Below are 26307 nucleotides of genomic sequence, written 5' to 3'. Positions count from 1 at the left end.
TTTAGTTTTTTATTTTATTGTGGAGTTTTTTGTTCTCCATTTTTCCGTTTTTTACTTTATTCTTTTGTGAGTATGAACACTTTCAACATTCCTCATTTTTTAAAGTGTTCTGTTCCATTACTTCTAGCCCTTTCCTTTTTTGCCAATTTTAACAATTTTGAATTTCATGTTTTCTATTTTGTTCATGTTATCATTTGAACATTTTCCTCATTATTTTATTACTATTTATGAATTTATTTATTATTTGAACCATTTCCTTTTAATTTGCTCTTATTTTTTTATTGTGGCTTTTTTTTCTATTTTTCCTCTTTTCGTCTATTGTTTTCATTTTAGCCCACTTAAACCATTTTAATTTTACATGTTTTCTATCATTTCACTTGTAACCCGTCAGGATAACAATTTAGCACTGTGTGGAAATATACCCTTTTTGCGTATACACTCCTTAGAGTGTATTGTTTACGTAATGTTATGCTCACCGCTGTTTTGTACCGTTCACGTTAAATTTGTAAATTTTTATATAGTTTAGCGTTTGTGAACGGTTTTGTTTGTGCAGATAGGTGTAGTAATTTTTGTTTGACAAATAATTAACATAGGGCTTAGATAGGCCACCGCTCTCCTACTGCTGAAATAATAGTACTGGCTATGCTGCGCATAGGTGATGGCAGCTATGCGGCGCTACGGTTTTTTGGTATTGGTGTTTTTGGTCGAGGGAAAAGGCGGCCATCGAGATAGATAATGACGAACCACGGCATCGATCAGTTTCCCGCCACTAGGACATAATTTCAGTGCGCGCGTGCGACGGTAAAAAACCCCGTCGCAAAGTGCTGACTTGTGGTTCGGGTACTCATGTAAGTGGTGTTGGTTCGCCGAAATGGGACAGCTAACAGTAAAGGAGCATTATCGCGTCCCCAGCTAAAACCCAAGGAACCGACACCGACCGTTCTCGCTATAGAGGATAATTCAAACGAGCCTAGCTCTCCCTATAGCTGGGAAGTGCACTGCGGTGACTTCCGGGATCGTTTACGGCGAGTAGACGATTCGGTGATTTATAACCACTGTCGCTAGGGAAGTTCCAACAAAGGAGCCAAGCTCACCTCCCTAGCTAAAAGACAAGGACCGCTTCCGGAACAGCCAACGAAGATACGACCGGAGGAAAACGCGGTCGTTATTGACCCGGCCGGTCGGAAGATACCGCACGTCGCCAGCAGCAGCCGATTAATTATCAGCAGTGAAGGGAGAGTGGACGCAGCAAATAAAAGCTGGTAAATTTAGTTTATTTATTTGTTTACTTTTTGTTGTTACGAAAATCCGAATTTCTGTTAGAAGCACCTAGGCCGCCCTGAAAAGAAGGGTCCGCCGGGCAATCAGAACCCGAGTAGTGGGCAAACCCCTACTTACACATTTTTATCCGTTTTTGGGCTATTTCCATTTGTTCCTGTTTCTATTTTTTCTTTAATCTATTCCGTTCAATTGTTCCCATTTGTTTCTATTTCTATTATTACATTGAACTTATTCAGTTCTATATTTGTTCATTAAAAAAAATGTTGGTCCGTTTGTTTTATTTTTCATTATTTTTTTTTCGAGAGTTGTTCTGCTGGAGCTGTAGAGCTAGGTTCTCAGAAGGGCTCCTCGTCAGAATCACACACAACAATTGCAGACGAGGGCCGTGATTCTGAATGTGAAATTCATTGTACGGTTCAGGTATGTGCGGGCGTAGGGACTTCGCGATCACGTGTATCATCGCGAAGAGCTCGAGCATTTGTACGTTAACGTGTTCGATCGCGTGTGCGTTTGTATGTCGCGTGTACTAACGTGTATGTAACTTCGCGTGTATAAATTCTATTTTATAACCGTGTGCCTTTCGCATATTTGTGTGTGTTCTAGAATGATCGCGTGCGGACCGTGAATCTAATAATTATTTTTCGTGTACCGTTCAGATTCTAGAAGAAAGTGGGTTCTTCCATATCACTAGAGTTCCCAATCATGTCGACATGGAACGCGTTGTCTAGTGGACATGAGCTTTATTTTTTTATTGGTATAACTGAATGTATGTACCTAAGTTGCTAGAATGGAGGGTAAAGATTACAGGACGTAACCGATTCATGATCGCGCGCGTTAGCGGGTTCGCGTTTGAGACCGCGTTTGCGACTTCGTAAGTACTAAAACGTTCACATTATTACCGCAGTGTTATAAAGTTTGCGCGACGCGGGTATAGATGTTCGTAGATGATCGCGAAGGGCTTCAGACTTCGCATGTTGACGTGTGTGCTTGCGTGTATGTTACTTTGCGTGAATAAATTCAATTTTGTAACCCTGTGGCCAATCACATATTCGCGTGTGTTCTTGGATGGCCACGCGGACCTTCGTTCTGATATTTATTTTTCGATATACGGATCACATTATGCTAGGAAGTGAGCTACCCCATATCACTAGAGTTTCTAGTCATGTCGCCATGTAACGTGTTATCCAGTGGATATGAGAGCTTTTTTGTTCTTAATTGGTCCAATTAAAGGCATGGACCTAGTCTACTGGTAACGCGAAAAGAGACTTCCGGAAGTGACCGATTCATGATCGCGCGAGCGCAGGAGTTTGAAGGTTTACGCTTGAGACTGCGTTTGAAAATTTATAAGTGCTGCTGAGATGTTTATCTTATTACCGGGATTATATCATGTTTGCGAGATCGCGGGTGTAGGTTGCGTGGATGATCGCGAAGGGCTCAAGCATTTGTATGTTAACGTGTTTGTCGCGTGTATGTGACTTCGCGTGTATAAATTCGATTTTATAACCTTATGCCCATTTACATATTCGCGTGCTTTTAGATGATTGCGTGGACTGTGAATCTGATACTTAACTTTCAGTGGCCGTGTTCAGATGCTAGAAGAGACTGAGTGCTCCCATTTAACTAGAGTTCCCGGTCATGTCGCCATGGACCGTGTTGACCAGTGCATAAGAGCGATATTTTTTGATTGGTCTAACTAAAGGCATGAGGCAAGGCAGCTAGGATCGAGGGTAGAGATTTGTGGACGGAACTGATTCATGATCGTGCCAGCGGTGGGTTAACGATTGAGACCGCGTTTGTAAATTTATAAGTGCTAAAACGTTCACTTAATTACGGGGTATTTAAATGTTGGAAAGATCGTGGCTGCAAGGATTTGTGGATGATTGCAATTGCATGTTCACGTTTGTGTTATCGCGAAGGTCACGAGCGTTCGTGCGTTTAGATTGGGAGAGATAGTGAGTGTATATATGAGAATATGCAATTTATTGTGTTAGTGAGTTTTAGTAAGAATCTGATTTAAGATATAGTAATAAAAAAAAATTCAAGCAAAGATAGATGGAGGCAGATCAAAAATATAAAATATTTTTAGTTTACACGGTTAATGTTAGGGCAGAGTAAATCTAAAAAGTGGAAGAATATAGAGATTGTCTACGCTATTATGTTAGCTACAGAAAGAAAAAAATATTACATGCATTTAATCTACTTTTAAGTGTTTGGTGATGTGGTTCGCGTGGATTGGATTCCTTAAAAAACTACGTGTTTCAGTTTATTATGTTGGGCTAGTTGAGCATTAACTAGTGGCTAAACAGTATGTTTAATGAAGAGGTTCCATCCATAAGAGATTGTCGACCCTGTTTCTGAAAACAGCGAATCCGATTCGTTATAGGCGAGTGTTACTCATCATCTTCACGAACCAGAGTGACAGTTCGAGCGAGTTAAGTGATAAAAACACCTACCTTCTGTCTGATCATCTCTTATAGATGACAGTCCATTGATCCCAATCCAATGAGTCGATCACTATGGCCAGGATCAAATGTGTCTTCGACCAGCTGAACCAATATGTCTCCCCATCGAAAGTAGAAAAACCTATACTAGCTGTTCGCCAAAACACTCGATCTAATGATTATATGTCATGAAATTCAGAGCTCAAAGAACCAGCACTCGCTCGGGTCTCCCAGTCTCATCCACCACCCAAGAGTACGTGCCCTTAGGATCATCACCGAAACCCAGGGATTTTCATTGTTATATTTTTTAATTTATTCCATGCTCGTTCGTTTTCATTTCTTCTATGTTGATATATTTTTAACATTATTCTCATTTTTCAATGTTCATTCCTTCCATTTTGTTTGTTACCAATTTTTATATTTGAAACATTCTGTATTATTGTCACATCTTACTGAGTAGATCCATTTTGTTCATTTCTATATCTGTTTACTTTATTTGCAGCATTGTTTTAATGTTTTTATTAGATTCATTTTTCCTCCTTTTGCCGTTTTTCCTGCTTTCCATGCTTATGATATTTTATTTTTCATTTTGTCGTTTAACCATTTTTCATTATTTCAAAATTTTTGCAATATTTTTCTATTTCTTCAGTTTTAGTCTAATTTCTTTCGTTTATTTTGATTGTTTCACTCATTTAATCAATTTTATGTTGCTATATATTCAACTTTTTTACATGCTTTCAACTTTCATCTTTTCCAGTGTCTTAATTTTATTAATTTTCTGTTGTTTCTCCGCTTTGTATTTTTTATTTTGGAATAGGTAGGTTTTTGTTTCCTTTGCGTGTTATTGATCTTTTCGAATTATTTTAAATGTCCCTTTTCAGCTTTCTCGTTCTGTTCCATTTTATCTATTTATTATGTTTTTCTCGCTCGTTTCTTATTTTTTTGTTCATCTCTCTTTAAATTCTTTCTTCATTGAATGTTCTACTGGAATTTTATTTAAATTTATTGCGTTTATAGTTTGCTATTATTTTCGCAATTTGCGCATGTTGTAATTGTGATTTTTTTAATAATACTATGCCAAATATATAAAAGAAGAACTCGCAAAAATCAGTTTTCCCCGAAATCTACTAAAGCCAACTACACCATCGTGCAAATAAGATTCTGTATTTTCAAAAGCTGGTAATGTTGTAGCGCACCGACTTTGTCGAATGAGTATTTCTTTAATTCTAGGTGAAACTAGACAACGATCTGAACAAATCCGTGCAATACCGACACCTGGATGAATATGAATTGTTGGTAAATGGGCTCATTTCAAAACTACTAAAAATTTCGTAGAGATATTTAAAAAGTTTTTCTATCAAAATATGGTCGGCTTAAAATTGACGCAAAAAAACTGAAAACCTTTAATTTTCCTGCGTGCTAAAAGATGCAAATATTTTTATTTTGACATTTACTCGTCAGTTAGAAAAGTGTTGTCCAAGTAAGAGGTGAAATTTTGCTCGCGTATCGCCTGAATCCGAACTACTAGCATGCCGAGTTAGCGGTGAAATCTTTAAAAGTAGTTAAACCAATTGCCACCAGCGTAATGCCAACCGGAAGGGAAAAATACTCAATATTTTCAACATTTGATTTTATGCTAATTGAACTTAAGAAAAAGATGCTTTTTAATAAAAACATTAATCAGTTTACATGCATTCTTGTTGGACCAAATTTTGATCGTAGACTGCGCCCGTACATGGGTGGTAAGCGTGATTATCACTTAGCCCAGTGGGTCTGGGTTCAATCCCAGCCGCAATCGGTGAGATTTTATGATGTGGAAACTCTGTGTCACATCTTCCCTTCGCAAGGGAAGTAGAGCCGTTGGTCCCGGTCCATGTGTTGATGAACCGATATCTGGTTGTGAAATCACCTCTCTGAGCCGGTGATAGGCACCCAGTGCGGACAGATACTAAAGGAAAATAAACGATAAAAAAATTGAAATGAAAAAAAATCATATTGAATTTACAGAACTTAGTGTATTCTACTACAGTACTGCCACAAAATTGTATATGCACTATACTGCCAATGAGCGCAAATCAGTTCCATAAAGATAGGAAATCCTATAGAAGTCGGGACAAATATGCGATCATGGGCAGTAAACAAAATAGCAGAGAAATATATTTTCAATAGATTTCGAGTTTAACCGTTTCTGTGATCAAAAATCTACAATGATGGAGGGGGCCCTTATGCTGGACCCCCCGGGCCCGTAATTTCTCTCTACAGCCCTGCTTTGGAGAAGATGCTGGAATCCTATTTTGGCCATGGCTTATTGAAATAAGTATTACACCTTATAGATAGGGTTACCGCCTCTGGAGAGGCTTTGGCCCGGAGATTTTCCTTGTACTGGGGGGTGGTGGATTTTGAGTGGAACTAGACGGAAATTTGAATCAAAGCGATTGCTCGGCATTTTAGAGCACTCAATTCGCTTTTTATTACTACGTTACAGTAAAGCTGTAAATTTTTCACATTTGAGAACAGTTTTGTTGGTTTAATCTGGTGTAGTATTTCAATTCCCCGACTAAGCGCCAAGAATACAAAAGCACCAGCTACTCTCGCTGTGGAGGATAAGTCGAACGAGCATTGCTCTCCTCCATAGCTAACAGAAAAAGGAGAGCAAAGGAGGCAGCGGCATCACGTGGGAAGCACTATGTGGTGTCGGTTATTCATCACCAGAAGTCGCAACAAAGGGGCAAAACTCACCTCCCTAGCCAACAGTTAAGGGTCGCTGCAGGAATAGCAACAACACGGGAAGAACTCTTGGTGTTGACCTAGTCAGTAGGATTAGAAGAAATCTGCCATACCTTGGTGCAGCTGGTGATAAGCACCACTAACAGTGAAGTGATTTGGTAAAATTGCACCAAAATGATTTTTTTACATCATTTCAAGCGACTTAGTGGGATGCTACATTTCAATTGTAGCATATAGCGAAATACTACTTTTCTTAATTTGTAGTAAATTTGATTTGCTTTTCATATTCATTGCTTTGTGAAAGAAATCAGCAATATTTGGTGAACTCATCTTCACCACCTTGAAACGAAGTGTTACTCGGGCAAAATAAATCTGAACCAGAGTAATAGTAAACTTACACTTTATAAATAATTTGTAAAGAATCAATTAATTAAAAAAATTAAATTATTATTCTTCCCGCTAAACCGGGAGAAATTGATGTGAAACCCGAAGGCCCGGAGATCGCTCCCGAAAACCGGAGTCTCCGCGTCAAACCCGGAGGGGTGGCAACCCTACTAATAGTTGATTGGTTTTTTATTGCGTGATTGATAGTTGTTTAAAGATCATTTGTCATTCTAATTTACAGCTTAGATTGGAGTATCTAGTTACTAGATTACTAACGTTTGAATTGATGGTGATTATAAACTGTGTCTATGATCTGATTAACAGTTTCCGTCAGTTCTAGATGTCCTAAAGATAGAATTTCGATCTGTACGATCCCTGCATTTGGAGACATTTTAATAATTACACACCTTTAATTATAATTGAATGATTGTGTACAAGACAGAAGCAAGCATGGTTACCTAGAAAGAGCGGCATTTCCAGCAAGCGCAAATTTGTTTCAACCCATGAACACTTTCGAGCCATTTAGGGCAGCGCACGCGCATGATGTTGCTGAATTATCTAATCTTTTGATAGAAATGCGAAATAGAGTCAAAATAATTGGTTGTGTAATTTAAAGGCTGCCTGTCCAAACCATTACCATAAAATCAGTAAAAAGTAATTGAATCTAAAGAGGTAACAAATCAAGAAGGACCATATCTGAAACTTTCTATTTGTGCTATCAGATTCAAAGAAATTCCCTGGTATAGAAGAATTGTTTATTTTTTGGGTCGGGCCAAACAGATAATTTCTTCATTAAAAACAAACATACCGTACACATTTCACATACATCAATCTAGATTCATATCAACGAACTCACCGGCTATTATTCAATATGATAAAAAAGTTTTTCCTATCTCTACCTACTGTGCGCGCAGAAGGGAGAAAATTACCGACAATCAACTCTTACTCACCGTGCAAATCCCATTTACCGGCAGTTAACCATTCCAACATTAAAATTTTAAGTAAAACTGCGTACAAGAGTTGTTTGACACTTTATACAGTACTATTCGGGAATACTAGTACATGCGATCGTCTTAAACAATCGAGAAGCATCCATCAATAGCACCTGCACGGTAGAAAATATTTACTTTTTGTGTGGGACATATCCAGCTCGAAGCAGCCGCCCGATAGCTAATAGGTGTTTTCCTCCGATCAGTCGTCAGTTCCAGCAAACGTTTTATGCCACACCACTTAGAGTTGCCTTCGGTGAGCCTTTGCCGATCTTATCGCGCCTCGTTTATCAATCTTTTTTTTGCGTTTGCCTACCGGGCATGGGCGGTGATAATCGGACTGTAATTATGTAATTTGATCGCAATGGCGTTGTCATAGCTGGCAGGTTTTTTTGTGTGGTGTACTATTAGGGATCAAATAGAAGGTGTAATTCGGTAAATGTGCGGCAAGTGTTAGTAATTACATAAATGCATATGAGCCGTTAGGTTTAAATAGTTTTTGAAAAATGGACCAGGTAGAGCTAAGGAACGAATATTAGATTCCTGCTTCGAGTAACTTTTTGTGTACCACTTAGGTACAAGAACAACTGTGCAAATTCTTAGCGCAATCTTAAGAACTATATTTTTGAGCCCACGGTTTAAAGTTTACATAGCATTTCGCATGGAGAAATTGACTTTCACAAAATAATTGTTCCAGGTGCCTCTTAAAAATAAATCGTGATGTGGTTTTCATGGGAAATTTAACGAAGAATCAAACTTATAAAGACCTCGAAGCGATCTGATGCTTTTGGAAAATTTATTAAGCAAATATTTATTGATGCTTTGAGGATTGATGAAATATAAATTTTTCCTGGCACCATTGCTTTTGGTTATAGATTTTTTTTAATTTCACTTATTGTGTCCAAATCAATAATCTGAGTTTTTTGGTCACTTCACAAGATTTTAAGTGATGGAATGAAGCTTCTTTTGTACACAATAAGAGAAAGGTTAAAATGTTGTATATAATGCGACTGTCAGTAGCAGCAAATTTTTATCAATCCTCAGAGCACAAATCGGTTTTTGTTTAATAACTTTTCCTAGGGTGTCCGATCGTTTCGTAGTCCGCGAGACATTTTTTCATGATAAATTTCTTATAAAATTCACACATCGATTGATTTTTAGGAGACAACGCGCGTCTATTGGAAGGATTATTTTGTGAAATTCGATTTCCCCATACGAAACTCTATATAAACTTTAAACTGTTGGCGCAAAAAATAGCTTCACTGAACAAGCTTACAATTTGCACAGCTGTTCTAGATTGCTCTGCAGTTGTGTTAGGTTTATGAATCTCTGTGATTTTCTTTGCCAATTGGAATATTTTAATACAAGAGCAATTTTTCAAAAGGGCGTAGACGTTTCTACGTGCAGCAGATAGAACAATAATGAATATTGAATTATATATTGTATTTAGTTATATGTAATGTATGTAATCTAGGAAGGTTTTGTTTCCACTGAGTGGTAAAAGCGTAGACAGGTAGGTCATTGATGAACAAATTTAAAAAATCAGTGACTTTCTTGAGTGAAGCATCAAGTCATGCCAAGTACGACTAAGTGTACTAAGAGATTGAAGATAATTGATTGTGACTAATATTATGGATAAACCGAATGAATAAATGTAACATCACGCAGATTTATGACCCACTGCATTACAGAAACTTAAGTAACTTGGGATGGAAATTTTTATATAAAGATCACCTTGAGCTCGCATTGTTTGTTTAAATTTTTGCCTTTCTCAATAGAAAGGTATTGCAATTGCTCTGAAAACCAACTTTTTAACGGAGGCCCGGAAGGCCGAGTGACAGATGCCATTCGATTCAGTTCGTCGAGTTCGGGAAATGTCTGTGTGTGTATGTATGTGTGTATGTGTGTCTGTGTGTGTACGCGAACACAATCTCACTCACTTTTCTCAGAGATGGCTGAACCGATTTTCACGAACTTAGTCCCAAATGAAAGGTGCAACGTGCGTTCCCATAGGCTACTATTGAATTTCTAATGGATCCGACTTCCGGTTCCGGAATTACAGGGTGATGAGTACGATCACACAGAAAATTGCCAATAAATTCTGCCATGAATGTATAAAGGTGAAAATTTTTCCAAAATGTGGCCACATCTGCTTGGATTTGTAGTACTAGGTCACTAACAGCCATTCACAGTCTCTTTGACCACATTGGTCACCATCATCGGTTCCGGAAGCCCCGGCGGAAGTATCCAAATTCAGAATAACAGTCACATCGGTTTCTCGGAGATGGCTCAACCAAACTTAGTCTCAAATGAAAGGTGTTTTATCACCGTAAATGGCTATTAAATTTCATCCTGATCCGACTTCCGGTTCTGGAGTTACGGGTTGTGTCGTGCGATCACATAGCAAATTGCGATTCAAACCGATACTCCGATGAAAGAAAAAAGGGTAAAAATTTCACTAAAACGTCTCTCAAACAACTTAAATTTGCTGTTCTAGGTCACCGACGGCCAACCAAACTTTCGTTGACTATATTGACCGCCATAGACGGTTCCGAAAAGGCCCGGAAAAAGCGGCCATCTTTCAAAATTAACGAACTCACATCAGTTTCCCGGAAATGGTTGGGCTGATTTTCACAAACTTATTTCCAAATGATAGCTATAATATTCCCACAGATCTCTATAAAATTTCGTACGGATAGCTTATATGGTTCCGGAAATATAGACTAAACCGTCCGGTCACATATAACATTCCCATATAAGCCGGAGCTCAAATTTTTTTTCAATGGGGGGACCCCATGAAATTTCAGAAATCGAATTCGTATTTTTGATGCCAAACATCTTTAAAATGCATGAAACGTCGAGATTTTATACTATATCGAATTTTTTTTTTTATAATGATCGATTGTTTGGGATTTTGTCGATTTCGCTTCTTTTTTCAATTCAATATTACCGTGGCTGTTTTTTCTTTTGCAAAATTTTAGAACTCGAATAATGATTTCTTTTCTTGAATATAGTTGTCAAGTCATGTATAATAAAATTGTAATGTATACATTTGAAAGCTTTTAATAAATATAAGAAACTAAAAAATTCTCGTGTTCATGATTGAGAAAAATTTCAAAAACCGATTTTTTATAGCTAATGCTCGTGTCTATTACTATGGTCGTAGCAACTGGGCATTTCATAAAACAGTGCATGGAATAAAAATGATTACACGAATAATTCTCCAAATTTTGTGAAAGAGTTCTCGGGAAAATATCGTTATCATGTTGCATGAAATTGTATATGATTAGCGATATCTTCTAAATATCACCAGCAAGCATAATACATTGTAAATCATGTGCTAGGTAGCCATCATGAACCAGTTCACAAATACATGAATATTTTATGATTTCGTGAACTCTTTCATAAAAATGAACGTGAGTTGTGACTTATACTAGGCATCATGAACCAGTTCACAAATACAGGGATTATGTTTCATGATTTCGTCAACTATTTGACGAGCACGGATAATATATTAGAGATCATGAATTAGTTTACGAGAATTGCATGAATTAACGAATAAAATTTTGAATTTCGTGAAATAATTCACGAGAACATATAAAGAATATTTTGATTTTGTAAACAAAGGCTCCTATATCTATGTAAATCATCATGAGTCAACCTTTGGTTTTATGAATAATTTTGATTAAGTTGTGAGTTCGCGTACTGAAAATCGTATTAGAAATGACTTAGCGGAAACCGTGACATAAGTTCACAAAACAAAAACAAATAGTTCCACTAAAATAAGCGTTATGCGAGCGTTATTGAAGGAAAATTGAACACATTTATAAAACACATGATTTTTGTACACGGTCCTGTTTTCGTAACGTAAAACGTGATTGTTCCAGGATCCATGGCACTTTATTCACGATTTAGGCAACAATTCTTTTCCACGTAGTTTGGATAAATGAGAAAGGCACAATTGCACCACTACGTGGAGAGGGATTCCATGAGAAACCGGCCGACCGCAAAATATGACCATCGTCGATTCGAACGAAACTTTGCAGGTGTGTTCTCCATGATATTCTCTGGCAATTGGAATATTTTGATACAAGAGTAATTTTTCAAAAGGGCGTAAACGTTTCTACGTGCATGAATTTCAATTTTTTTTTGTTCGATTACTGTATTTTATACAGCAAAACTACCTGAGAACAAGTTACAGGGAATGAATACTTCTGTCCGAAAAAAATATACACTGAAAAAAATGTTGTGTAATTTTTCATAAAAACAAAAATTCATGATAAAAATTTAAATTGCGAAAAATCCCATTTTTTTAAATTTTTTATATGTTGTTACCAAAAACCTAAAGAGAAAAGAAACATTTTGAATGTAATTACATGATGGAGAAAAAATCGGTAAAAAAGTTTTTCTAACAATAACTTCGTACATGTTTTTAAATTTCATACTAATTGACATACAAAATTGTAATTTTATTACAGAATATAATTCTAAGCACCATTTAAAATCAAAATACATTTAACAAAAATCTTCCAAAATGCGATAGTTTTCGAGATATTTGAAATTTTGCTACTTCAAAAACAATTAGTTCGTGTAATTATGCTCTTTTTAAAAGTTATTCGCGTTACCCCATCAAAAAATGTCAAAAATTTAATGTTTATCGTTTTAAAGACGTAAAAGCAACATTTTTTTGTGTATTTGGATCCTGGAGAAGCTTTCAATAAAAAAGTTTTCCTAACAACAACTTTTGACATTTTTTTATAATTCTTACTATTTGCAGCCAAAAATACAATTTTCTTTTTGAATATGATTCTAAACGCCATTTTAAATCGAAATGCTTTTAACAAAAATTTTCTAAAATGTAGTAGTTCTCGAGATATTTTAACTTTTGTTTTAACAACATAATTATTTTGTTTTATTACGACCTTTTCATAAGTTAGTCGCGTTTCTCCATCGACAATAATAGGTTTTTCAAAAGGCCCGTAAACTTTCGTGCAACTTTCTCTTTGATATCAAGGCGATATTGTAAACCATTTGAAAGTTACATGAAAGCAACCAAAATATATTTCAACCATAGGGTCTGTTGATTAAACTATATAGCTGAATCATATGTTGGTTGTTTTCATGTAACTTTAAAATGTTTCAAAATATCACCTCGATGTCAAAGAGAAAGTTGCACGAAAGTTTACGGGCCTTTTGAAAAACGCGACTAACTTATGAAAAGGTCGTAATAAAACAAAATAATTGTTAAAACAAAAGTTAAAATATCTCGAGAACTACTACATTTTAGAAAATTTTTGTTAAGAGCATTTCGATTTAAAATGGCGTTTAGAATCATATTCAAAACGAAAATTGTATTTTTGACTTCAAATAGTAAGAATTATAAAAAAATGTCAAAAGTTGTTGTCAAAAAAATGTCAAAAGTTTTTTATTGAAAGCTTCTCCAGGATCCAAATACACAAAAAAGGTTGCTTTTACGTCTTTAAAACGATAAACATTAAATTTTTGACATTTTTTGATGGGGTAACGCGAATAACTTTTAAAAAGAGCATAATTACACGAATTAATTGTTTTTGAAGGAGTATAATTTCAAATATCTCGAAAACTATCGCATTTTGGAAGATTTCTGTTAAATGCATTTTGATTTTAAATGGTGCTTAGAATTATATTCTGTAATAGAATTACAATTTTGTATGTCAATTAGTATGAAATTTAAAAACATGTACGAAGTTATTGTTAGAAAAACTTTTTTACCGATTTTTTCTCCATCATGCAATTACATTCAAAATGTTTCTTTTCTCTTTAGGTTTGTGGTAACAAAATATAAAAAAATTTAAAAAATGGGTTTTTTCGCAATTTAAATTTTTATCATGAATTTTTGTTTTTATGAAAAATGACACAACATTTTTTTCAGTGTATATTTTTTCAGACAGAAGTATTCATTCCCTGTAACTTGTTCTCAGATAGTTTTGCTGTATAAAATACAGTAATCGAACAAAAAATTTGAAATTCATACGCGTAGAAACGTTTACGCCCTTTTGAAAAGTTGCTCTTGAGTCAAAATAATCTTATTACCTGTGGAAAATATTTAGTCTTGCATGACGGTGAAACGTGTAAAGTTTCATTGGAATCTAAGATGGTCGGTCACGATTTTAAAGATTTTCGGACGGATCTTCGTGGAATTCCTCTGGATTAAAACAAGTTTTTTCACTTAATCGCACACTACTCTGGAGCAGCTGAATCATTTCATTCATTGTAACCATAGAAGGTGCTTTGCATTACATTATCCCATCCCATCGAAATGCTCTGGAAAGAATTGGAATTTTGCACAGTAACTCCTGAACCATCGAGAAATGGAAGCTCTAGTTCTGGATTGGATCAAATTAGGCCACTTTGATGAAGGTTTCGGAAATGTATCAATCATGCGACATGTAAAACTTTATTGAATAACAATTTGCGACCTCTTTTGATACGCTAAATGTCAGAAAATCGTTCCTCGAGAATCGGTCTCTGGCTCAATCTGATTCTGGAGAAAGTTAGCTCAATATTCTGATGGACTTCGGCTCAAATCTCTAGTGGAATCCTATCCAAGATTTAAATAAAATGCTGATCAAAAATCCGACTAAGTCTATGGTGGAATCCTGCTAGAATTTAGATGGAATTCTACTTTTTTGACGTAACCCTACTCCATTAGTTTTCTGAGCATGATCCAGTTTTTTGAGGGGATAGTATTAGCATTATGAGCAAGGTTATGTCGAAATACTGAGCAGACTTCCATTAGAACCTTGAGAAGCTCTCCTCCAGAGGGTACCAGATTCGCCGAAACCACCCTCAGTTGCACAGGCCTGTACGTACCACTCCCCCTCCCAGATTTACGACAGTATGTTAACGATATTTCCTCTTTGTTTTTCCATCACAACTCATACTGAAATACTGGGCTGATTATATTTCTTTTATATTTGCATTTATCGGATGTGATATAATTTTAATAAACAGCAGCCCAAATTTAGATTGCTATTTGATCTTTAGTTCAGTTTACTGGCAACAGTCATTTGAATCATTGGCTAATTCAGTAATGCTGTTCAATGTTAGCATAGCTCTCTCCGTGCGGATGATGGGCGTGTCCCTTGCGCTGAACATGCGGCTGGAATCCAGTTTTGTGATCTGAACTGTAATCCACAATGCGATGGGTTCCGTCGGCCTCATCCAGAGTGTACTGTCCCTTTACGTGGTCGCCATCACGATGCTCCCACTGACTCTTGTGATCTTTGGTGTGGTGGTCCTTGACGCCGTATTCGTACTTGTACTTTGGATGCGAATGATGATATTCATCATGATCTCCTCCGAACTGAGCTGAGGCAACAGCAGCCAGACAGGCAACCAGAACGATGATCTGCGTTGAAAGATAAACCGAATAATCTCACATATTACGATTTATAGTTGCTTGCTTACCTTAAACATCTTGGATCTCCTGTGTAGTACTTTGGTTAGTTCGTTTTGGAAGGTACTTGTAAACTGATACTGAATTGAATTGAACGACCAATTTTTATACTCTCAGCCTCTGTTTTTCAATTTTCATTTCTCGTTTTCCATAGCGTGTATGAACCAGTCGCGAATAGCTGCAGTGAAAATGACTAATTAATCAATTACCAATTAGACTGGATCTTGTTGTTGCTTTTCCGATGTGGAAATACTATCCACTCACCAATTCTCATTATTCTACAAAGTATCTAACATCTGAATACTATTTTGGGCATTACATTTCTTCAATTGAATCGTGGGAACAAATGCTGAATTTTGTGCAAAAACAAAAATAAGCTGTTTTCGTGTACAATAATAAAATCGAAAGTTCAATTTTGGCATTCTGATCTTAGGTTATATTACTTCCATTTGGAAGAAAACAAAAAAAATTTCACAACTTTTTTAATTTTAAATGTTTTTTGTTGCCTAAAGTGTTACCGATGTAAGACTCACACATTTGACAATAGAGTCTGGTTGCGTAAATGATAAGAATAAAAACTCCAACATAAAATATTTAAGAACAGTTTATTAGTCCAGTTCACTGTTTCCGCTCATGCCAATCTAATTGAAAGAGAAACTACCATGGCCGTAAACTAATTATTGAAGCACTATTGCTGAAATTGGTCGCTTACTTTTCCGCCGCTTGAATTGCCATTTAAACATGCAATGGAAGGCGAGCAGTGAAAATCGGGAAACTGTAACTAGCAGTACATATATAAATCCGGTGCTCAAATCAATTCACCATCAGTTTACCAGTAGCATTCCAAACGAACTAACCAAGGTACTTTACAGGAGATCCAAGATGTTTAAGGTAACTACTTAGCTGAACTATAATGGCATTTCGCAACACTAACATCCATTCCACTTTCCTAAGCAGATCATCGTTCTGGTTGCCTGTCTGGCTGCTGTTGCCTCGGCTCAATTCGGAGGAGATCATGATGACTATCATCACTCGCATCCAAAGTACAAGTACGAATACGGCGTCAAGGACCACCACACCAAGGACCACAAAAGTCAGTGGGAGCATCGTGATGGTGACCACGTCAAGGGACAGTACACTCTGGATGAGGCCGACGGAACCCATCGCATTGTGGATTACAGTTCAGATCACAAAACTGGATTCCAACCGCATGTCCAGCGCAAGGGACACGCCCATCATCCGCACGGAGAGAGCTATGCTAATATTGAACAGCATTACTGAATGTAATTATACTGACTGATGGATGTGACCAGTAAAATTAAATAAAGATCATGTTGTAGATTTGTAATTACTGTTAAAGAGGCCCAAAAACGGTTCCTGATTTACATTTACATGCCCTGATGTGCATCAGCTGATGATCATATAACTGATTGCGTTGTTTTGTTTTTACATGGTGCTGCACAGGTTTGAATAAGCATAGCCTTCTACACCGTTGTGGTGCAATGTCAAAAACGAAAATACCAGCAGTTCGCGTACTTTACCTCCATAATCGTTTACTTGGATGGAACGCTGGCGTGGAAACAGAAATAATGTGATAATAGGCAATTAGCGTTTGACGCAGGTAAACCGCAGCTAATGCCACAAAAATAATGAGGAAGGTATTATGTTCAATTATCACATCAACTTTGCTCTATCCGGTTGTCAAGCGGCCTTCAGGTGTTCGGTACTTTTGTTTATGGAATGGATTTATGCATGATTCGTAACTTAGAAGAATGTTGTTTATTTTACTGTTGGTTGCCGTTATTTGCTTTGATTGTGTTGTACGAAATTAAATAGGGGAAGATGGGGTAAAACGCACCCCCCTAAGGAAATATGATCATAACTTAGCGATAGAACATTAATTGGGAGAATTTAATTATTGATATCATTATCCTCGGTAATCACAATCATAACGCTTTGTAAAATATTCAAAAACATAAAAAATATTTTATTTCTCAGTCATTATAAATTACGCTCTAAAAATAAGCAAGGAAAAACGCACTTGTTCGTGGATAAATTTTACCTAACACAAGACATGATTAAAGGGGGGGTAGTGTTTGTTCCAATTTCACGTCAGAATCTTCCAACTACTGATTGGTTGATTACATTACTTCTATTCTATTATATTCTATTCTAACCCTTAAACAGCTAGTATTGAAAAGCATCCTGGAAAACACTGCAGTTATTCATTAGTGTTTTTCTTGTCAACATTAATATTTGAAGCATATTATGTGTAATATGTCGCAAATATTAAAACGGCCAGGCCTACTGTGCAGAGTTTGTGTTTAAAGATGTTTCAAAATTATATGGCAATTACATTATACATTTAATGAATAATCTAACTAACGAATCCTTTTGATTCTTGAAGGAGGAAGAAACGAGGACAACCGTACCGACCGTTTCAGTTTTAAGGGGATATGATAAATCGTAGGGAGTGGCTTTGCTAAGAAGGTTAATGTCACTCCTTTGGTCCTTTGTGATGGGAGAAAGGTATTTACACCTTGCCCTGGCTAATGAGCCTAGGTTAAAGCGCCTTTACTAGCTCTGCAGTACTCGGAAAATTACAATTTATAGAAATTTAGCACTTCCATGGAAAGGTATTTGTTTCTCGAAAAATACATGAAGTTGGGTTTTTGCGACATTTTGTCCCAAAAATCCCCCATTCCCTGCTCTGTTCCACATATTTTGCTGTCCCTCCAACGTGAAAAAGTCTCAGAAACCGAACGGAACCCCCGCGAACACAGCCAGAATACGAGAAGCTGGGACTCTAGGGCATCCTATCACTTTCGATATGAGTTCTTCTAATACTTCTACATCAAATCCCATTAAATGTACCTTGTTGAACGTGAAAGATCATAAGTAAAAAAATAAAAGTAGAGTAACCATCGCTAAAACTAAGATTCACTAGACCCTTTGACATTCAGTCCCGATTCCACATATTATCATCAAATACCACATATCAACTCCATTTAACACTAAATTATTATTAAGTTTTCTATTTTCAGCGTGAAAAATGTTCAGGAATCACATGGTAAATGTTTCATTTCAGGAACAATACGGAAAGTTGGGGTATTCGAGAATTTGATGAAAAAAAATAACTTTCTAGACTAAATGGCAAAAAATCCAATGCTTCTGAATTTAATAGGCAACGAATCAGTTTTTCCTCTGTTTCTGATAACCTTCCACGTTCAATAAGGTACTTAAAGGACATTGCTTGAGGTATAATAGAGATACATGCACGAGAAAATGACTAAATCCGATATGAATGACAAAACGCCCCAGAACCCCAACCTCACGTACTCCGACAAAGGCTACAAAAGAACTGTCAGATCTCTGAGACTTCTTCACGCTAGAAAAACTACAAAAAATATATGTTTTGCAGCATAGAGTAGAATGGCTATGAATTCTTTGAACAAAATGCCCTAAAACTCAGGCTTTCCCCATTTTTTTGGGAAACAAAGATTCTGTCATTGAAATGCTAAGAACGCTTTCTTTTTTTTTTTCAAGGCAAGGGATAAATTGTAATGCCTTGAGTAATACTCTAAAAGTTATGGCATTTAATATATATTTTCGTCATATTTTCCCACAGCACCAATGTCAAAAACTTCAAACGAAATGGACGGGGTTCTAAAATTGTCCAACTGATGTGAAATTTGGCATCTAAGTTTACTTTGACATTTTTCACAATATGAAAAGGGGGAGGGGCTTTGAGATTTCAAAAATGAGTGTTTTTTACAATGCCCACAAAAAGCTTTGTCACTGAGTCGGTTGTCGAAATTTTTGCATAGAAAAACTAGAGAATGTTATTGAAAATTTCAACAACAAAAAACGCATAAAAAGTGTTTTTTTAACGTTGAAACCCATACCCCTCCCTTAAACCTGATGTCCCTCTTACTTGAGGCAGAAAGTGACTCCATTTTTAACCCAACTACTGTCAAACTGTTTAATTGAATCAGTTTTGCACCTAGGTTCATCGCCAATAGGATCGGATTCTAACCCGAAATTCTATCGAAAACGTCCATTTGAAGCAATAACCTGGTTTTCTCTAAGCGCTCTTATGCAAAAACAACATATGTTGTATTACGGAAAGATAAGCCAAATTGGAAAACTAGCACTTATCTGTAATCTTGACGGGATCTACAGCAATTCATCCGTCGATTTATTGGAAACTGCCTTCAGATAGTCACTTGATTTCCTTCGGGATGTAACCAATATTCTTCCAGTGTAAACTTAGCTTGCACCTATTTCACATTTTTCACAACCATACTGTGCTAACTTTGCATTTTATCATTAAAACGCGTACACAAAAACCTTGATATATTAAAAACACTACAGCACATTTCAAACATATGCTGAACAGTTGTTTGTCAAAATTCGAAATTTGAAGCACTTTTCAGGAGCACATTAGTTGTATTCCGAAATAATTGCAAGCATTTTTAAAAACAAAAATATTTCGTGGGAATATTTGAACAATAATAATTTAAAACGATCCCACCGACATAGTTGACCAAATTTGACGAGTGCGAAATTGTGGTGATCCGAATCCAGACTAGCCAATTATTCCGCATGAGAGCCTCTTGGTACTGCCACCTACAACAAAATCCTCTTGCAAGAACAAACATACTGCTGACGCTGTTCTAAATAGTTTAGAGCCGTTTCCGGAAAACGCTTCCGCCCTTCCAATGCTGCTTGCCTACACATGTTGAATATAAACCACCTGGAATAACCATTTCTTTCAGAACGCAGTTTTCACCTACGATTTCTACTCTTTTCACCAAATTTTTTTTTCAACGCAACGGTTCTATTCACAATATCGTTTCTAGCATTTTGATTTCTACGAGAATGCTTCACTGTTCGAACAAAATTAAAAGGGAAAATTTTTTGGATGTTATTGGAAATTTTTTACGAGAGCAAAAAATTTTCGCGCCTAATTTGTACCTATGGCTACTGCGATCTCCTGATTGGTTGATTACACTAGTTTACAAAAAAATGAAGTTTCGAGGAAAAGTATTTTTTAGCCAAATTTTGGGTCGCTGAACACGAAAACAATATTCATTTTTTTTTGTTCAAAGAAATGATTTTGAGTTTTTGTCAAAACTTGTTTTTGTGCATTTTTTTTTAGTTTTTAGTCAATATTTCAGGTGAAAATTATCCAATTAATTTAATAAGTATGCACTTTCCAAAAACATATAATATGTGTCGATCATATGTAAAATTGTTAGTGTTGCAAGCGACCTACGTTAAAAAAAGTGAATTTTTGACCATTTTTTAAAGTTACTGATTTTTAATTAATTTTTTTACAGCGAAAAAAAAAATTTTCGGGCCTTTTAGAATCTAAGATAACAGATAATATATTTACATTAATTTTAATCCTAATATCACTAACATCGGATGGAAAATGTTAATGCTATGGCGCATAGAGCGAAATTAAAATTTTGCAATTTTAGCAGACCTTGCCCTAGTGCGGCGGTTCAGAGGTTATAGCATTTCGATATTATTCGAGCCTTTATTAGGAAGGAGTCTCAGTGGGGTCTGGAATATACAGGGTGAATACGTGTAATGATCCACTCATTTGAGAGCCCCTTGTTGCAACACCAAGAGAAATCTGTATGTATTGTTTTTTTTTGTAAAATTTAAATTCCATTAGGTTCCAGCAGTTAATGAAATGCGATGTCAGGATTTTTGGGACGGAGACATGCTAGGTGACTACTGCTGGATATAAGCTAGAGAATACAGATGCTGGATATAAGCTAGAGGGTACAGTCACCCAACACAAACGATAATTTCAAACGAAACTATATCTATCAAGTGTAGAAGATCATTTCAGCCGAAAGTAAGATTGTGCGAAAAATACAAAATTACAATTTTCACTCACTGCCCAATAACATCTTTTTCAAAAGAATCATCGAAAATGCTTCTTGAAAAAATAGACTTTCTTTTCGCATTCAGCGACCCAAAATTGACTTAGGAAACACTTTTATTCTTAGCTTATCGCGATTAGATTCTGAAAATATGAAAACTTATTTTATAACTACTTTTTGATTTTTTCGTTCTGCACACACGGATTAGCAACTAATGAGCTAGCAGAAATTGAATTTTTAGCTAGTTTTTTTACCAACTAGTTCATCTCAATATAAATAAAAGTCAATGTTTGTATATATATGATTTACGGACTCCCAAGCGGCTTAACCGATCGCCGTCAAAATTTATACGTAGTAGGCATTTGTTACGGAGCGTGTTTGTGTGCTATTGGTTGGGCAGTTTCTGCCCGACAGATAGCGCTTCGGAACAAATTGTGTTTTCCTTCTATTTTGTTGAAAGTCGCAGCAACGCGCGATGGGTATCAGCTAGTGTTACTACACACCTAGAAAAAATCGTGTAAATTTACTTCTCCTGACCATGACATATATGAGCATCAAAAACGACATAGTTTTACGTTTGATTTTAATTTTACATGTCGTTGAATTTTGCAAGTCACGTAATTTTACTCCACATATGGCGTTTGTTTAAAATGTTGAAGGGTGTAATTTTATGGCACTGCGCATGGAAAGTACATCTTCCATGTAAAATTAAACAGAACACGGTTATATTTCGTCATTTCGTCAATTACGGTTTGTTAGATTGTGGCAAGTTTGGAATTACGTCAACGATAAAATTCAGATTTTTTTGGTGTGTATATTTTAATAGCCGCAAGGAAGTTCAATCACAATAGGATCGGCACGGTAGCGATAGCTTGGTGTCGAATGAATGTATACGTCACGGCTTGAAGCAGAAAAAAATGATCGCATGGTCGTTCTAGGCGAGGAAAGATGAAGTTTCTTTTGCCGGCGTCGGCTGTAAAACATGATGATGAGTTATGTTCTATCAAAGACCATGCGGTAGGCTTGGATGGTAGTAGACTACTTGGTAGAAGGCAAAGGACTCTTCACATTTCCTTTCGATCATGTCCATATGAGCCTTCCTAGTCCTAATTTTCCATTCTAAGTTTATAAGTGATTAACTCTAGAATACCTATCCGTCTTTCAAATTCATTGCTTTCGTTTCTCTCAGTCTAAAATTTGCCAATAATAGCCAACAAAATCGATACAGTAGAACCTTTCAGCAATTAAATCATAGTAACAAAATTAATATTAGTTCGCGTAGTGCTTCCGATATTCGATAACAGAGGGGGGGGGGGTGGTCGGGATTACCCAACGGTCGGATATATATATATATATATATATATATATATATATATATATATATATATATATATATATATATATATATATATATATATATATATATATATATATATATATATATATATATATATATATATATATATATATATATATATATATATATATATATATATATATATATATATATATATATAGATAGATAGATAGATAGATGGATAGATAGATTTTAGAAAATCTGTGTTTAAATCCATCTCGAAGATCTTTTTACAAATTTGCATGAACGGTTGCATGGGATCGTCGAACTAATTATATACGAAAATTTTGCAATACTTGCGAAGAGCTTTGTCTAGAAAAACCCGTTTTTCAAATAAAAAGTTTCACAACACATACAAAAAAAAATAATTTTGTTCACCTCATACAATAGGTATCTTTGATCCCTGTAACACTGAGTATTCTTGATCTCTATCATTAGTTCTCTCAAACACTTTCGAAATGTATAGAAATAGAAAAAAAAACATGATTTTCATGTTTTTTTTTCTATTTGGTGTTTTTTTCCATGAACAAATATGATATAAGTTATTGAAGATTGGAAAAGCAAGTTAAGAGAATATATATGTTGAGGTTGGCCAAGAAATCGAAATTTTGTATTCTTCTATCGAAAAGCTCAGGTTCTTAAGAATGTTACCTCAAAATTTCATAGAGATCGGAGCAGTGGACGCAAAGTTATAGCGTTTTTCTATCTTGCTCCCTTATGGAGGTGTTGCTTATACTTGAAACTTTAAACGCGATTATCTCGAAATCATGTTTCCCAAATGTGTCTTTGCGGTGACTACGTTTGCCGGAAAAGTTTTCAACCGATCTCAAAACTTTTTTTTTACTTGTTCGTAATTTAACAGCCGTGTCCTTGAACGATTCCATTTTTTCGTCAAAATTTTCATTTTATTGTTATGAATTTTTTTTAATAATTTCTTTCAGGTGAAAATAGTGATTTTTTTTGGAAAAATCGTCCCCGTTTCCTGAAAGAAATTTTTTTTTTGAATCACCGAATCAAGGACATCACCGGTACATATACTAATGATTTTTTTAGTTTGATGATTTCTGTTGAGCTGGACTGGAATCGTAGTCACGGCAAACCTCTTTGAAAAAAACGCGTTTTGCGGAAATTGCTATAGCTTTGACAATTATTAATATTTTTTTTTATTTTCTGGACTGGATTTTGCAAATTGGACATTGTATAACGCTAAAAAAATCAAACTTTTCTCTTTTTTCTCGCATCTCAACATATATAACCCCTTAAACAGCAGGTAAATGCGGTAAATCGCAAATACTTGTCTTGACTTTCTACTGTGGCTAAAGTTGGCAGTGCATCTAAAAAGATTGTCTTATTGATTAATTTGTCAGGATTGGTGATTAGCTGAACGTTCGTGCCTATAAGTCATAGTGCGCCTAGTTTCTTTAGCCCTAGTAGGCGGGGGATCAAGTTACCACACGTTTTAACAAAAACCTCGTTTTGACATGATTTTCAAAATTGTTCATATTACTGACAGGACATAATATTCGGATTTAAACATCATTTATAGCTCTTACAATTCGAATTGACTACAAGCTGGCGAACATTGCCATTAAAATTTTTATTTCATTGAAAAGTTATGAGAAAAAGCAAAAGATGGATCAAGCGTACCCACTCTTCCCTATTGTAAACCGTTTGAAAGCTATGCGAAAACAATCAAAATATTATTCAATTATAGGGCCTGATAATTGAACTATATAGTTGAATCATATTTTGGTTGTTCTAATATAGCTCTCAAATGGTTTTTATTGATGAAATATAAAAAACAAGAAAAAAATGAGTTTTTTTGCAATTTAAATTTTTAACATGAATTTTTATTTTTGTGAAGAATGATACAACATTTTTTTCAGTGTATGTTTTTCTCGCACACAAATATTCATTCCCTGTAACTTGTTCTCAGATAGTTTGCTGTATAAAATACAGTAATCGAACAAACAGTATTTGAAATTAATATTGTTATTGTTATTGTTATGTGTACCGATTTCAATGATAACAGTGTTGATAGCTCTTATGTTATAAGAACATAAGTTTCACAGAAAGAAAGAACATAAGAACACAGTCCAATATCTGCTTCCTGCTTACTAATATCTGCTTTCTACTTCAATGGTGAGATAAAACTGGTTTTTTTAATTAACCTTCCGAAATTGGTTGAAAATTTTGAATACTCTTTGGATTTGCGATAAATACTCTATCTCAACCTTGTTTGCCCCGCGGACCCCTTAGAAATCACCTTGGGTCATCGCGGACCCCTTTGAAATTACCCTGGGCGGTTGCGGATCCCCACGGCTTAACATCGATTTGTATTCTGTCAATATATTATTTTCAGTTTGATACGATAAAAAAATAGTTGAAGTTTCAATATCTGTCCGGAAAAGATTTTCCTCTTCGCGGACCCCCAGCAATGACTTCACGGCCCCCTAGGAGTCCGCGGACCCCAGGTTGAGAATCGCTGCTCTAAAATATTATTATGTTTTACCTTGAAAAGACTACTTGACGAATTTCGCGCTAAATCGTGTTCAGAGTTGGCAGCACCCTCTCAGATTTTAACGAAACTTTCTGCACATGAGAACTTTGTCACAAAAAGCCACTTTACATGCTTTGTTTTTCCAAAAATGATGTAGACTGTCTTTTGAAAAGGGTCAAACTTTTTAACCAATTTTATTCAAATGGCTAGTCTAAAAATGACAAATTCTACAAAAAATGTAGTACGAGTGATTTGTTCAAATTAGTTATATTTTTGAATAAAAATAAAAATATTGAAAAAAATTCTTCATCGACTCCTACACAGAAAAAATCGACGTTACTGATACTTTTTGCTTGTATCAAGCAGCTAGCAGTTGGGTAATTGGATGATGAGATGATTATGACTTTCATTGGGTCAGCTTTCGATAAAAATTCAGTTTGGTTAAGTTAAAGTTTTTTTTTTTCAAATAACTTTTTTTCCTTAAAAGTGACCAACTTGAATTTTTGACGGTAGGTAGGGAACATAATTACCTATCCTGGAACAAAATTTGATCCAAGCAAAGATGGGATTTTTTTTATCTACTTTAAATTTTTAGAATTAATTTTTTCAGTGTAGGAGTCGATGAAGACTTTTTTCAATATTTTTATTTAAAAATTTAACTAATTTTGTGAAAATCACTCCTATAACATTTTTTGTAGGATTTGTCATTTTTAGACTATATATGAAAAAAAATGGTAAAAAAGTTTAACCCTTTTCAAAAGACAGTCTAGATCATTTTTGGAAAAACAAAGTATGCAAAATAGCTTTTTGTGACAAAGTTCTTATGTGCAGAAAGTTTCTTTAAAATCTGAGAGGGTGCTGCCAACATTTGTTCGAGTTGGCGCGAAATTCGTCTTATATAGAAAACGTTACAATTTTTCGCATCTATTAAGTTGGGAAAAAATTTAAACAAATGAGTGTTAGGGCCAACACAGGATTATAAGCCTGTTATAAAACATCAAATCCGCGAAATAATACCCTTTTGTTTATATTTTATGGCAATAGTTTTTTTTGCCCGGGATTCTTTTCCGATCCTTTTATTGTTCAAAATTATATCAGTTTCGGATTGTTCAGACCATTTAACCATTATTTGATGTATTTAGATCCTTTATTTTGTTGATTAATCGAATCGAAACACTTGATAAAGTGCACTTTAAAATTTCAACTTTCCTATATTTCCTATAAAAGAACTGCTAATTTGAACAAATAAACAATCCCTAAAAACAGATAACGCCATGGTACTTCCAAAAA

At 35.5% G+C, this 26307-nt stretch overlaps 3 protein-coding genes across 3 annotated transcripts in view; 2 read left to right on the top strand and 1 right to left on the bottom strand.

Annotated features, from left to right (window-relative positions):
- LOC131694116 (uncharacterized) overlaps positions 1-26307 on the top strand; it is a 206474-nt gene that overhangs the window by 147025 nt on the left and 33142 nt on the right. The window lies entirely within an intron of this gene.
- On the bottom strand, positions 14824-15323 carry LOC131694120 (cuticle protein 19-like). The gene is made up of 2 exons (XM_058982555.1): positions 15272-15323; positions 14824-15212 (listed from the first exon to the last, which is right to left on the bottom strand). Exons 1-2 carry the CDS (start codon positions 15278-15280, stop codon positions 14889-14891), a joined length of 333 nt encoding a protein of 110 aa, XP_058838538.1. The 5' UTR covers positions 15281-15323; the 3' UTR covers positions 14824-14888.
- LOC131694121 (cuticle protein 19-like) lies at positions 16100-16564 on the top strand. The gene is made up of 2 exons (XM_058982556.1): positions 16100-16151; positions 16218-16564. Exons 1-2 carry the CDS (start codon positions 16143-16145, stop codon positions 16539-16541), a joined length of 333 nt encoding a protein of 110 aa, XP_058838539.1. The 5' UTR covers positions 16100-16142; the 3' UTR covers positions 16542-16564.

The sequence above is a fragment of the Topomyia yanbarensis genome, chromosome 3, assembly GCF_030247195.1.
Source record: "Topomyia yanbarensis strain Yona2022 chromosome 3, ASM3024719v1, whole genome shotgun sequence".
Taxonomy (NCBI): domain Eukaryota; kingdom Metazoa; phylum Arthropoda; class Insecta; order Diptera; family Culicidae; genus Topomyia; species Topomyia yanbarensis.
This window is presented reverse-complemented; position numbering and strand designations above follow the sequence as displayed.